At 32.6% G+C, this 12,936-nt stretch overlaps 1 protein-coding gene across 1 annotated transcript in view; it reads right to left on the reverse strand.

The window, feature by feature from the left end:
* LOC113497243 (CUGBP Elav-like family member 4) overlaps positions 1–10,394 on the reverse strand; it is a 519,343-nt gene extending 508,949 nt beyond the window's left edge. Inside the window, exons 1-2 of the mRNA XM_026876709.1 lie at positions 9,605–10,394; positions 6,655–6,714 (exon numbers count right to left, since the gene is read on the reverse strand). Of these exons, the coding sequence (XP_026732510.1) occupies positions 6,655–6,714; positions 9,605–9,623 (79 nt within the window). The 5' untranslated portion in view covers positions 9,624–10,394. The remainder of the gene's footprint in view (positions 1–6,654; positions 6,715–9,604) is intronic.
* Between the last annotated feature and the right edge of the window lie 2,542 nt (positions 10,395–12,936).

The following is a 12,936-nucleotide window of genomic DNA, read 5'->3' on the forward strand; positions in this document are numbered from 1 at the left end:
TCAATTAAAATGTTCGTTTTGTTTTATTATCAGCGCCGGTGTCATTGTGATCAACGGTAAAGTATAAAGTATTTCTAATACAACCAAATGGTTACAAATTGTAACACAACATATAGTACTATAACATTCAAATGAAAAGTAACAACTAAAGAGGTAAATTAAAAAAAGACATAAAACAGCTTTGTAGAGACTTTAAAAACTAAAGAAATGATATTACTACAATCCACTTTAGTTTCTTTCGCTAAGAGATCAGCATCAAAACAATCCACTCTTACAATTCCATTTTATTCTTCGGAAAAAGTTTCTCCGGGAATTATTCCCAAAATTTATGTTTCGGCCATTTTAACTCTTTGCTTAAAATCTTCATTTGGAGCGGCTGCAAGGCGCTATCTCAGTCCGATCAAACCTTCTGCTGCCAGTGTAAATAGAACCTCTTTTTACTTAAAAAAAGTCGTTATTACCGTCTGCGTAAATATTTTGGGTCTCGTTTCATGATGGACCTCTGTTGGCTTTTGTTTACGCTTTATGAATTGGCTTGTTACTCATTTTGTGTTGTAATTACTTTGAAAGAAGTAAAGTTTATAATTAACGAGTGTTTTGTGTATAACTACACTGTTTATGTTAGTAATTCACTTAAACAAAAGAACGGAGTAGCAACTTAGCCTGTCCAAATATTCTTCCACTAAGATAAATTACGTTTTGTTTTTTCATTATTTCAACATATTCTAAAAATAGAGTCACAACATACATAATTATACAACACATACACACATGGAATAATGTATTGTATACCATTATAGCGTGTACAAGATCAAAAAAAACCCGGCCAAGTGCGAGTCGGACTCGCGCACCGAGGGTTCCGTACAAACCTGCAAGGTTTACAAAGTTCGTTCATTACGACAATCATCATCATTCCCCTGCCCTTATCCCAATTATTTTATTTGGGGTCGGCGCAACATGTCATCTTCTTCCATACCTTCCTATCGGCCGTCATCTCACAAGAAACGTTCATTACGACAATCGAGTCATATAAATATATATTTTGAAATGTCACTAAAAATTTATGGTTTTCGTAATTTTTCCTTTATCTATGCTATAAGACGTTGCTTCGTACCAAATTTCAAGATTCTGAGTTCACGGGAAGCACCCTGTAGGTTTTGATTCCGTTGCAAGTGTCGAAAATTTGCGGCATAAAAGGCTGTATCTTTTGACTGCGTTGGCTTAGAAGTCTGATTTTTTCACAGCTTCAAGGGACAGTAGACCTGAGTAATTGATATAAATTTCAGCTTCATACCTCCACGCGTTCCCGAGAAAAAGGGTCTTGACAGACGGACGGACGGACGGACAGACGGACGGACGGACAGACGGACAACAAAGTGATCCTATAAGGGTTCCGTTTTTTACTTTTGAGGTACGGAACCCTAAAAACACAACTGTCCGACTGAATTAAAAAAAAAACTCCTCTAAACTTCGATCAATTAAAACGTCAACCTGAACTTAAACCAATAAGAAAACAGCAACCAGAACAAGAAATAAAATCAAAGTTTTCCTTATTTAGGTATCCACGAACAAACCACCCCAGCACTTAATATATCATAACTTTACCGATCGTATTAATACATTTAAAATCATTCGACAGTTGTGATGTATTAGTTGGAACTGCAGAACGTTTGTCATAGCAGACCGAAGTTCATAGTAAGCTGCAGTTAATGGTTGAACTTTTGTGTATCTACGATGTTCAAATTTGCCGATTTTCGCTCCGGATAACCTTTATTATTTATGGCTCTATCTTTGAGTGCTAATATTTAATGTATCTTGAATGCAGTATTTACTTTTCGTTTAAAGCTTTTATGTTGGTTGCTTATTTATGTTTGAAAGAAATATAGATTTTAAGGTTTGAGTTAAACTGTTGCCAAATACTCTTTATTTATTTTTTAAACTGACAGATTTTTGGAATAGGTTTTCTGTTTATAAAATTTAAACACCTTTATATGCTCTCCAAATAATTACAACTACCAAATGGTGGTCAATCATAGGTTAGTTTCAATACCATAAGTAGTCGTAAAAATAATTGTAAACGAACTTTTTTTTTCATCTTTATTCAAAACTGATTCGTAAAGATAATTACATGATAAGAACAATTGAGTTGCAATAAATCCTTTTTTCTCTACTGATTCGAACCTTTCGTTTTTCAAATGATGTCTGTAATCAACTGTCAGCGACGGGTTCACCCAATAACATGGGTCAGGAATGACCTCACGTCATGCTCGGATTCTCAATTGACTTGGACTAATATACTGAATTGGATATTGAAGGTTAGGCAGCAAGTGACTTTGTGAATTCAGAATTTGTCTCCGTTTGAAATTTACTTAAGGAATGTTAAGATGTCAAATAAAGTTATTAAAGGAATGTTTTTACGTGTATGCGGTCATAAGAAATAATATTAAACTATCAAGTCATTTTCTCTACATATTTTTTTTAACTCTATAACTCTTTGAACATGATGTTTGCAATATAATCTTTAAAAAAAACAACAAGTTTTTTTACATGGAAGGAGCGTGCAGATTCCGTAATATTTTCATTAACAAACTAGTAGTTCCTGAGATTAGCGCGTTCAAACAAACAAACAAACTCTTCAGCTTTATATATTAGTATAGATATAATTTAAATTAAAACATTAGATACTCATCTTCTATGAACCTTTATACCCAGCCCAACCCATTTGATTATAAGCAAACATCATACATATCTTCAATGAGAGGCTGAACTCGGATTCGTACGCATATGACAGAAACCACTGATTATAATTATATAGCAATTCTGAGTTGATTGTCGACGTGTGGATTTAGTGACGACATTTTCCTGTACGAGAGGGTGAGAATATTCATAGCGATATATTATGTATGTCGGTATATTGTGATAATGGAAATGTATGTTCGTGTTATTTTATTTGAGTGAAGTCGGATTCGATTTATTTTATAGGTGAAATATAATATACTCATCTAGAGTATTGATAGACTTTGTAACCATGGTCTGGTTTTTTGGCTTATAAGACATTTCAATATTAAATAAGTTTAAAGAAGATGATTTGCCTTTTGCCAGTCACGGGAAAAAAATTCAGGCTGCTTTTTAGCTTTTTTAAAAAAGTAAAAAAAATATCATTTTTTGGTCGGACTGCGACTCTAAGGTTACAGATAGGCTATATAAAAAAAATCAAATTTGTAATAATTCATTAAATGTATGACTGTTCCAACCGGCAATTGGCCATGATGTTGTTGTTTAAGCAATAATGGAAATACATTATCAGTCATCATTTCAGTTGGCTCGCTATCGCGGTGCGTGAAAAACAGGCTGTTAGACAGACGGTATGACACCCCAAAAACAAGCAATAATGTGCTGAATTCACATTATTATAAGTATAAATACCATATAACCTAATAACAAATTCATATAGAAATATCAGCCTCAAAATAATGTGAAAGCATTAAACACTTTGTCGAATAACGCGTCACCACAGAGCAATAAATACATTCCATGGATGTGTCATCAAATTTGCAGAACATCATGAATGGAGTCAATTTGTGGTGGTTAAGCATCGACCACAGCCATTCACCGCGACTCCTGCCGCTGTCATCACTGTTAATATTGATGACCGTGGTCCAGAATGATAAATATTGATTTTAGATTCAGCTTTAATTGTTTCGGTTTTCCTTTGACCTTTATTGATAATTATGTTATATGAGTAGAACAGAATATCGCATAAGAAAGATCGAATCGACAGTAAGATCAATTCTTGCTGAAGTCGTGAATCGCTTGAGTTTCATTAACGTGATAATAATTTCTATATAGAAATGCATTCAATATTATTATCAGAAAGTAGAAATAAAAGAAAAAGCAACCTTATTAGGATCTTTATAATAAAACATTTAAGACAACGTGATCTGGACCTTATAAAATAAAACACTTGAAATATACGACGTATGAACAATAATGAACATTTCAGTCAACCTTAAACTGCCAGTCATAAAGTTCTAACAAAATTCAATTTTGGAATTGAAAAGTTTTCAATCTATTTCTCTTTGAAAGGTAATTCTACAATACCATGGACAAATATCACCAAAACCAAATTGAACTACGACAAAAAATGGAAAACTAACATACATAAAAAAACACAAAATAAAAAGATGGCGAATACGAAATTTTAAAATTTCACGTCGAACGAGTTTAGGCATTTTTGTAATAAATTGAAAGGCCTGTGATTGATGACACGGCCCGGCGGACGGCGTGTTTACTGTATACAAAATAAAGGCAATAAAATGATATACATTGCACATTGTGTGATTGACATGTACATATTGATGCGCCGAAGATATTTTAAGCAATATTTTACGGTAAATATTAGTTGGGGATAGTGATGATTTATTACCTCTGCGCCTTTACTTTTTAAAGCTCGGTAAAATGTGATGCAATCTTATTCGTTTATTTTTACTTCAAATATTGGATAATCGCATTTAGAACATTCAAGTTATATCTAAGAAAATTATGGGAAAACAGTTTTATAGTTCTGATCACCTTGTTCAAGAATCAAATTCGTAATAAGGGTAAATACGAAATTAGTTAAAACAACATTCACCAACAAACGTTCAACATAAACACCAATTGAGATGGGAATCTGTAACTTTAGTAAGCTGATCCGTTCGGTCATCGAACCCGATACACTTAGCGTAATTCGAGCACTTAGCCAATGCTCCAATTAGTCGCTATATCGCCATCCTGACCGTCTCTCAATGATGACGAGCTTCGATGCGTATAGGAATGTGTGCTATTGACGTATGCGTACCTGGTAGAGAATATACGTATAGCTGTTGCCCGCGACTTCATCTGCGTGGTTAGAAGATATGAGTTATGACTTTTTCATCGCTTTTATTAGTCGCAGCGTGATGTTATATAGCATATATAGCCTTCCTTGATAAATGATCTATTTAACACAAAAATATTTTTTCAATATACAAACAAAAAAACAAACTCTTCAGCTTTATATAATATATTAGTATAGAGTATAGATAATAAGTTGTTGTTTAAAACCGTCAAAACAATATAAAGGATATTAGACATTTAGCAGGCCAATGACTTTTCCACGTCAGACTAAAGATGCTTCCTAAACAGATTAGTATTATTAGACTTAAATTGATGAACAATCTCTTTTTTATAAATAATTAACAAATCGAAAATAATACAAAATTATATTTTATTGCAATTATGTCTCAGTAAATAACACGAGTCAAACCACGTGCCTCTTCTAGTATTAAATAGTTCCTTTGAAGTTTCTCAAATCTTAAATTAATTTAATTTAAAGCAAGTTATAGTCAGATCTCTCCGAACTGTAGCTTAATGAAATCCGTGTCTGTGTCTAACGGAAGCATCCCATTCATACTAGAATTTTTAATTATAAGGATAAACTCCTATAAGGGAAAGTTTCTTTTTCACGAAATAGCAGCGAAGCTGTTTAAAAGCTAAGACTTAAGTATTTAGTTATTTGGTTATACAGATGGGTTTTGAGACTCTACATTAGCAAGGAAAGTCCCAAAACCTACTATGCCAATGCAGGGTATATTTGGATTTTGGAAACAAAACGAAAAGTTAATTTTATTTATCTAAAAAGGGAGGTGTTAAAAGGGAGTTTGCTACTAAAGTCCTGCCATACTTGATCCAGACATTTCAAGATCATAAATGGCTATGTGTGTCTTTACCTGTTTGTGGCTCCATAGCTCCTTAACGGGCAAACCAAACTCAATGCTTTTTTATTTTAACATTTATTCAAAACTGGAATGACGAACAAAGATAAAATTCTTTCAGAAAGTCAACCTGCCTCTACATACAGATGACAGGATGCGTGAATAATTAAAAAAATACATTGGAAGGAATACTAACATTGTTTATAAAGAAACCAAAAAGCTGAAATTAAATTTTTAATATACTGACTGTAAAATATGAATTAAAATACGACAGCGTCGTTTTAAAGTTAAGCACTATACAAATATTGTATGTCCATCGATAATTTTCCTTTAACAATATAATTAATATCGTAATTGCTATTAATTAAACCGCTCTCGATGTTTACAATGCTATCGTTAAATGTACTCGTTATTTCACCGAATAAAAATAGCAGCTGCAATAACTGTTATTTAAGAAAATAATGCGTTATTTATCCGTTATTAAAAAGAGGTATTTTATTACAAAAGTATGAAAAATTGTCGCAACTTGGGTGACCGATTAAAAACGTAAAAAACTACTTTGACGGAACATTGAGGAATGGTTAGCTTAAAACTTATCAATAGTCTCTTTACCGTCATAATTATAAATTGGTGTTCAATATTTTAAATATGAGCATATCTAATTTAAAACGAGATACATGGTAAACGTCACTTGACTAAATAATGTAAGATCATTTCTCTACATTCTCCAATCAAACTCTACTGAAGTGTGCATGAAATCTTATTATACATTTAATAACACAAAATATTAAAGTCAACTCAGAGTTAAAAAAATCAATAAACACGTAAACATAAATACGCAATTACTATCAACAAAGTAGCACTTATTGTATCGAACCTTAATATATTTAGGTGGATAATATACGACACGCTATCATACCTGATAAGGGGGATTTGTATAGGCTCAATATCGGCTCTGACATCAGTGGGCCGCTGGGTTCTGAAAGTAAATGTTTGTATGTGTATCTCATACTGAAAATACATACTTTATTATACCGACTATGGCGAAATTACGAAAAAAATACTAACATTATCATAACTAACACTACTTTTTGACAGTTAATTTGGATGTAATCATTATTCTAATTAACAAAACAAAAGACTGATAATACTGAACTTGAAAGTAAGCTTTTGTCCTTGAAGTCTTAAAGGCGTTATACCTCTACAAATGTATCGGATTAAATGAGCGTAGACGCTCGTGGTCTACGTTGCTACGTCGTAGCAAGGTTAGACTCTACAGCTTTACGTGCTACACAGATTCTGAGCTAAATTATACCTTGCTTAAGCTATGGGAAACACCGTTTTAATTTTCTCTAGCCCGATTACTAACCTACGCGTTAACTATTATTTATTATATTTACGGTTGTGGATACGTAGCCTTGACTTTATATATTACGTTTAATAGTAATATATCGATTTTTCTTAATCCCAGATTTTATTGAGTCAAGTTATCGAAGTAGCTAAAAAATATCTACTCAAACACTTTCACCTATCAAACTCAACAATATATTACTACTACACAAAGTTATTTCACGCAGTAGTTTCGCCATAGTCGGTTTAAAACATAATATTTAAGGTATCTCCATGATTTTTTACACGTTACCCACTTATCATGTTATCATTATACAAAATATTCGATGCTTATCACACCCGTATCTGTAGGAACACGATATTATCATATCTGTATTTATTGCTTTGTACTTGGAACCACAGGTTTACACTCAACTGCGCAACTAGAGTCACATTAACGTTTCGAAAGAGCCTGAAACAGGCCTTAATTAAATATTATTATTTTTTCCTTTTTAGATATTTTACCACGTTTGGGACTCACAATATTGTCTGATTTGTGAAGTAGATTTTTTGCACTATCATTTTATATTTAACATTTTATCGAGCGAATTACATGCTTTGCGACTTACAATTTCTTTGCATTTTTATTTTTATTCAGAATTTTTCGAAGGATTAGTTCAATATGGAAACAATTTACTAAACACTTCAATAAATCAAAAGCAATGGACGGTTTTAAGCGACTTACGAATATTTTTTAGTCTGTTCTGTAACAACATCACACACCGATAATTTATTCAATTCACAAATTCACACTCACAGTTTATTAACACTCACAATTTAAATTCACTATCACTTAAATTAATTTCAATGCCGTTCCAACTCACGATAAGACCATTATTTTTATTAAAAATCCAACCTTATAAAACTTTATTCAGTAATCTATTTGACCCTTTTAACAAGTTTCGTAAAGATGGGTCCCAGCTAAAACGCTTTGTCGAACCAAACACGCTGGATATTCTCGATTTTATCAAGGTCCCTCGAGTCCTTTTTAGAGAAAAAATGGACGTATAAGGAATAATAGATTACAGACAAGTAATTTATTCATCGATTACTATAAAGAAACTTTATTTAATTTCAAAACATTTTACGTATTTCATGTTGATCACAATTCAATTACCCACTTTTAATAACATATTTCTTTAACATTTGTTACACTGCACTAACAAAGTAAACTTCAACTATATTTTTCCATGGTTTCGCTGCAATCATAACACTTATTCTAGCGAGACTTGGTCCAGTCGCATCTGCCAAGAAACTCGGCACGAATTATTGGTTGATGCATCCGTTACATTTAAATAACTTTATCTTAATTGAAATCTTATTATGAAGGTTTAGTAGGAAAACATTCACTTCGGCGATAACGTTGTTTTGTTATTAGATTTCATGATTGCATTGGTTCTACGAAACCGTATCGAAATATCGTTTAATATTTTCACGACATTTAGAACGTTGAGTATTTTTCTCTACGGAAATTTGCTTTTTATGTGTAACACAAACAAAGGTCTTGTTTATTTTTAAAGCACTTTGTAACACATAGTCTCTATTTATGTGCACTTATGGGTCACTTTCACTAGTAATTACACTTTAATAGGAAGTCAACATTTTAATTTTACACGGTCAACACGCACATTATAATATAAATACAACCAACACTGACCTAATATAACGTTTTTGTTGTCCACAACACACCGTTAATTACCAAAAGTTTATTTATAAACAGTTTCCTGCAAAATTTAGAGGAGTCCCTAATTAATTTTGAGGTCAAATATAGTTAGTAGAGCCATAAATTTCGGACAAACTTTAGAGTCGGTAGGCTAAACTGAGAGAGGTACATCGGACTATATTTAACATAAAACCTCCTTTAAGAGTTTGTATGAACTTTGTCGCAATGTTGGGTAAAACTCTACATTTTTGTGATCCAACATACTTTAATTTTTTTCCAATTCGCAAGTATTTTATTTATCAAATTCTTATTTTAGAAAAGATTTATTTAGATTGTCCTATCATTATCAAACAAAAGTTTGAGTAGTTTTTATGGCTTCTTCATATTTCACAACGAGGAAATATAATTTCATATTAGCGATAAGAAACACAACCACTTAAAGTCTAAGATCCCTAGACAGGCTGCTCTTAATTCCAAATAAATTTCTTTACATTTTCCTAACGTGTCTGCAAACTCAAGAAAGCTTTTAAGCCTTTTAAACACATTTCCATACCGTCACTTCAACTTAACATGGCATATTTTTAGTTCAAACATAACATTTGAAAACACAATATTTCGCTGTTTGTTATCGTCGTCATTTTATATTTATTTCGTTACATTAAATAATATTTCGGGTATATTATGATAGTAAGTTTTTATTTGTTTATAAAGTCCACAAATCAGACATATTGTCGAAAAATTATTACTGAATTCGCGATAACAAGTTTTGGGTAACGTGTAACGACTCATGGAGTTTGAACCAAACTTCGCAACTTACCTCCGCATATGAGAGACATCGAGGTAATTTTTTAATATATTTATTTATAAAATCGACTAAGTAAACTTTTCCTATTCTTATGATTTATCTTTACTAACTAGCGCATCTAACTCGAAGCTTGGCTATTATAAGAGATTTTTTAAATTCTATACTTAGAGGCGTGAAGGCATGAAATATTAAACTTTGTACTGGCGATAAGTATCGTTAGCGCTACTACTAGTATATCACTTTTTAGAATAAAAAATGGCACTAAAAAGACACGATTTATAATCGATTTTGTTACACAGCAATAACCGCCGCCGAACGTCAACTCACAAAACACAATTAATTTTATTTAATATATTAATTTATTTAATTATATCGACGTCGAAATGAATACATCAAAATGTGAACTAAATACACCAAACAGGTTTAACGCGTGGGTATCATAAGTGTGCGTTCATATTGGCTTGTTATTATTGTTGTTTACGCGCGTGGTTTCGCGTTTGGCCGGAGCGGCGGGCGTGTGGCGCGGCCGTCGGTGCCTCTGGACTGGTGGCGGTGCCGGCGTGACGTCAGCCCACACTCAGCCTCGCGACCGCAGCGCGCATGCGCACGCACGCACACATGCGCCACCGACACGCACGTGTCTACGATTGACAGATAATGTGCCGAACTAAAACTTAGTTATGTGCAACTTTCAAATCAGCAAAGTACCTTTAATACAAATTAAACTCAAAAACACTTTTAGTTAATAAACTTGACATGAGTTACACTGCTGTTTTGAAGCATTCGACAAACTTATGACAAATTAGTGTTACTGTAATACACAGAAACCAAACTATTATATAAATGACCGGTGAATATACTATAATAACATTTCGTCAATGCCATGAGCAATGATTTAAAGAGAAAATATTTAAAGTAAAGTTTATAATGTTCGCAACACTGACTCAAAAAAAAGTTATGAACAGTTACTTTATCTAAATTTCACATTTTGAAATAGAAGTGTAAAAATGAGAAGTAGCATTGATAAACCGAATTGAAACATTAGCCTTAATCACGCGAACAAATACTAAAACTTTATTTATTACTAATTAAAACCTTGTTTAGTCATTTGTTTTCTTTAAAAGCTCAAATGAAGTGAAAAAACGAATTTGTTAAGAACCAAGGCACATCCTTTCTTAGACCTTGACCGTTCGAATAGAGCTACGCACGTAGAGTCGTTACAAAGGGCATTATTAACTACCCAAGCTCGCCCGACACAACTCTACGTAGTAGAGTCCGATAGAGTAATGCGTATTTTTTCTATTACTTTACTTTTTTACTTTATTGATATATAAAGACTTTTTGTTATTTATTCGTACTTTGATAAAGTTTTAATGTATTTAGCAATAGCTTACGTTAGATTGGAATTGTTTGTTCAATTAATTGAGTGATATAAGAGAGAATTGAGAAATCATAACAGCCCAGTGTTTTGTGAACTTTTTTTGCTATTTACTTAATAACTTTGTATTTAGACAGAGCTATGTCTAAATACAATGTTATTAGATATACATATATAATATATATTCGGTATTGACTCATAGAGAATGCGCAAGTAATGAAATAATCGAACTAGTCATCAAGATCTCTCGTGATTATTTAATCACGACGGATACTTTAATTGTATTTTAAGAATTATTCTTTTCAATAAAGGTATTAGTATAAATAAATAATATTAAAAATCCTATTACTATTCTCGTCATCTTTGTCAGGTTAAGGTCAGAATATAAATAAATCGAATTCGCGATAACCTGGCACGTATTAAATCGGACTTCAAAACCTCTGGGACCCTCGGGATTGAGCTCAATAAACGGTAATAGGTCCCTTTTAAATGGGACTTATAACTGCTTTTTGACGAATGGTAAATGGTAACCAGTCGAATGAGATAGATGTTATTGAACAATATATTAAAATATGGTTACAGATAAAGTATTGAGTATTTTAGATATAAAGTTCAAATAATATATAGTAAAAAAAATTGTACACCAATAAAAATCTGTATTAAAGTCTGAAATAAAAAAAATAATTATGTGTTCTGTATGCTGCACAAAGCCAATAAAACAATTCCTTAACAATAACGACACTAATAACAATTCGCATCCCTTAAAGACGCGAAAATAAAAATAAAAATATCAAACACGTAGTTGTCTGTCCAACAAAACGGTTAATAAAATGTCTACAGCTGCTACGGCGCTACGAACGCGTAGCATATTGCTACGATACAGTTGAATGAACTTTTTCTCAACTCTAAATTATTATTGATGGCTTTAAGGCATTCTATTGTTTTGTTTTTAACTATTTGTCACATTTGAACCATTAATTTATATTATCGTCAGCTGGTACACACTCGCACGTGTTGTCTATATTTCAATAAAATGTGTTACATTTTTTACAGAAACGGCAACTTAATTTTTAGTAGAATTTAATTTGCTTTTCTTTCTTTCAATATTTTTGGCAGGATAGAGTCACGTACACAATACTTGAATCAAATTAGTTTACAATAATACATTTCTTACATATTATTTTCATTTTAGGATCGTTAACGAAAACCATTTAACACTAAAATACAAGCACCTACTATTTCTGCACAGATGGTGCCAGTTTTGCGTTCCCTTCCATTAAGATAACTACATTACACTTATATCACGTCGTTTGTCCGTATGTCACGCACGCAATCCGAGGAGTTAGCGAAGATCAATAAGGCTTTTAATGAAATTTTCTTATTACCATTCAGTGTTATGGCATTGAAAAATAAATTCTTATGATATTATTCAAATGTTATAGAAATCAAATTATACACATAGGTTAAAACATATTTTGTAGAACTCTTGTTTTAAAAACGGTTTAATAAAAATCAAATCCACCTGGAGTCAGAAGTTCATCAGAGATGACACATTCGGCTTTCTAGAAAAGTTAATAAATGATGACAGCACAGACTTACAAGAATATGCCTTGAATTATATTCTGTATTTTATTTCATTCCTTATCAACACTTAACACTCCCCAACGTACGTACAACAAACGTACTCAAGAGGGGTGAGCAAAGATCATAGCGGGTCGCAGATCGGGTCGGGCGCAATCAAGCGCCCGTCAATCAGCTACCAGCCTTACGTAATTACCTACAGTCACGTGTGGCCAGTTATACTTACATTCCTATGTGTGAGTGCAACAACTAACAGAAATACCTACGAGTGTGCGTAAAGCTCTCATGTACACACTCATCATGACTCTTCAAAGTGTGTGTGGAACGTTTGGTTGTGTTCGTGTGCGTTTGTCGAATTAAGTGTTTCTGTATGTGTGTGGCGAAA

Source organism: Trichoplusia ni, chromosome 9 (assembly GCF_003590095.1).
Source record: "Trichoplusia ni isolate ovarian cell line Hi5 chromosome 9, tn1, whole genome shotgun sequence".
Taxonomy (NCBI): Eukaryota; Metazoa; Arthropoda; class Insecta; order Lepidoptera; family Noctuidae; genus Trichoplusia; species Trichoplusia ni.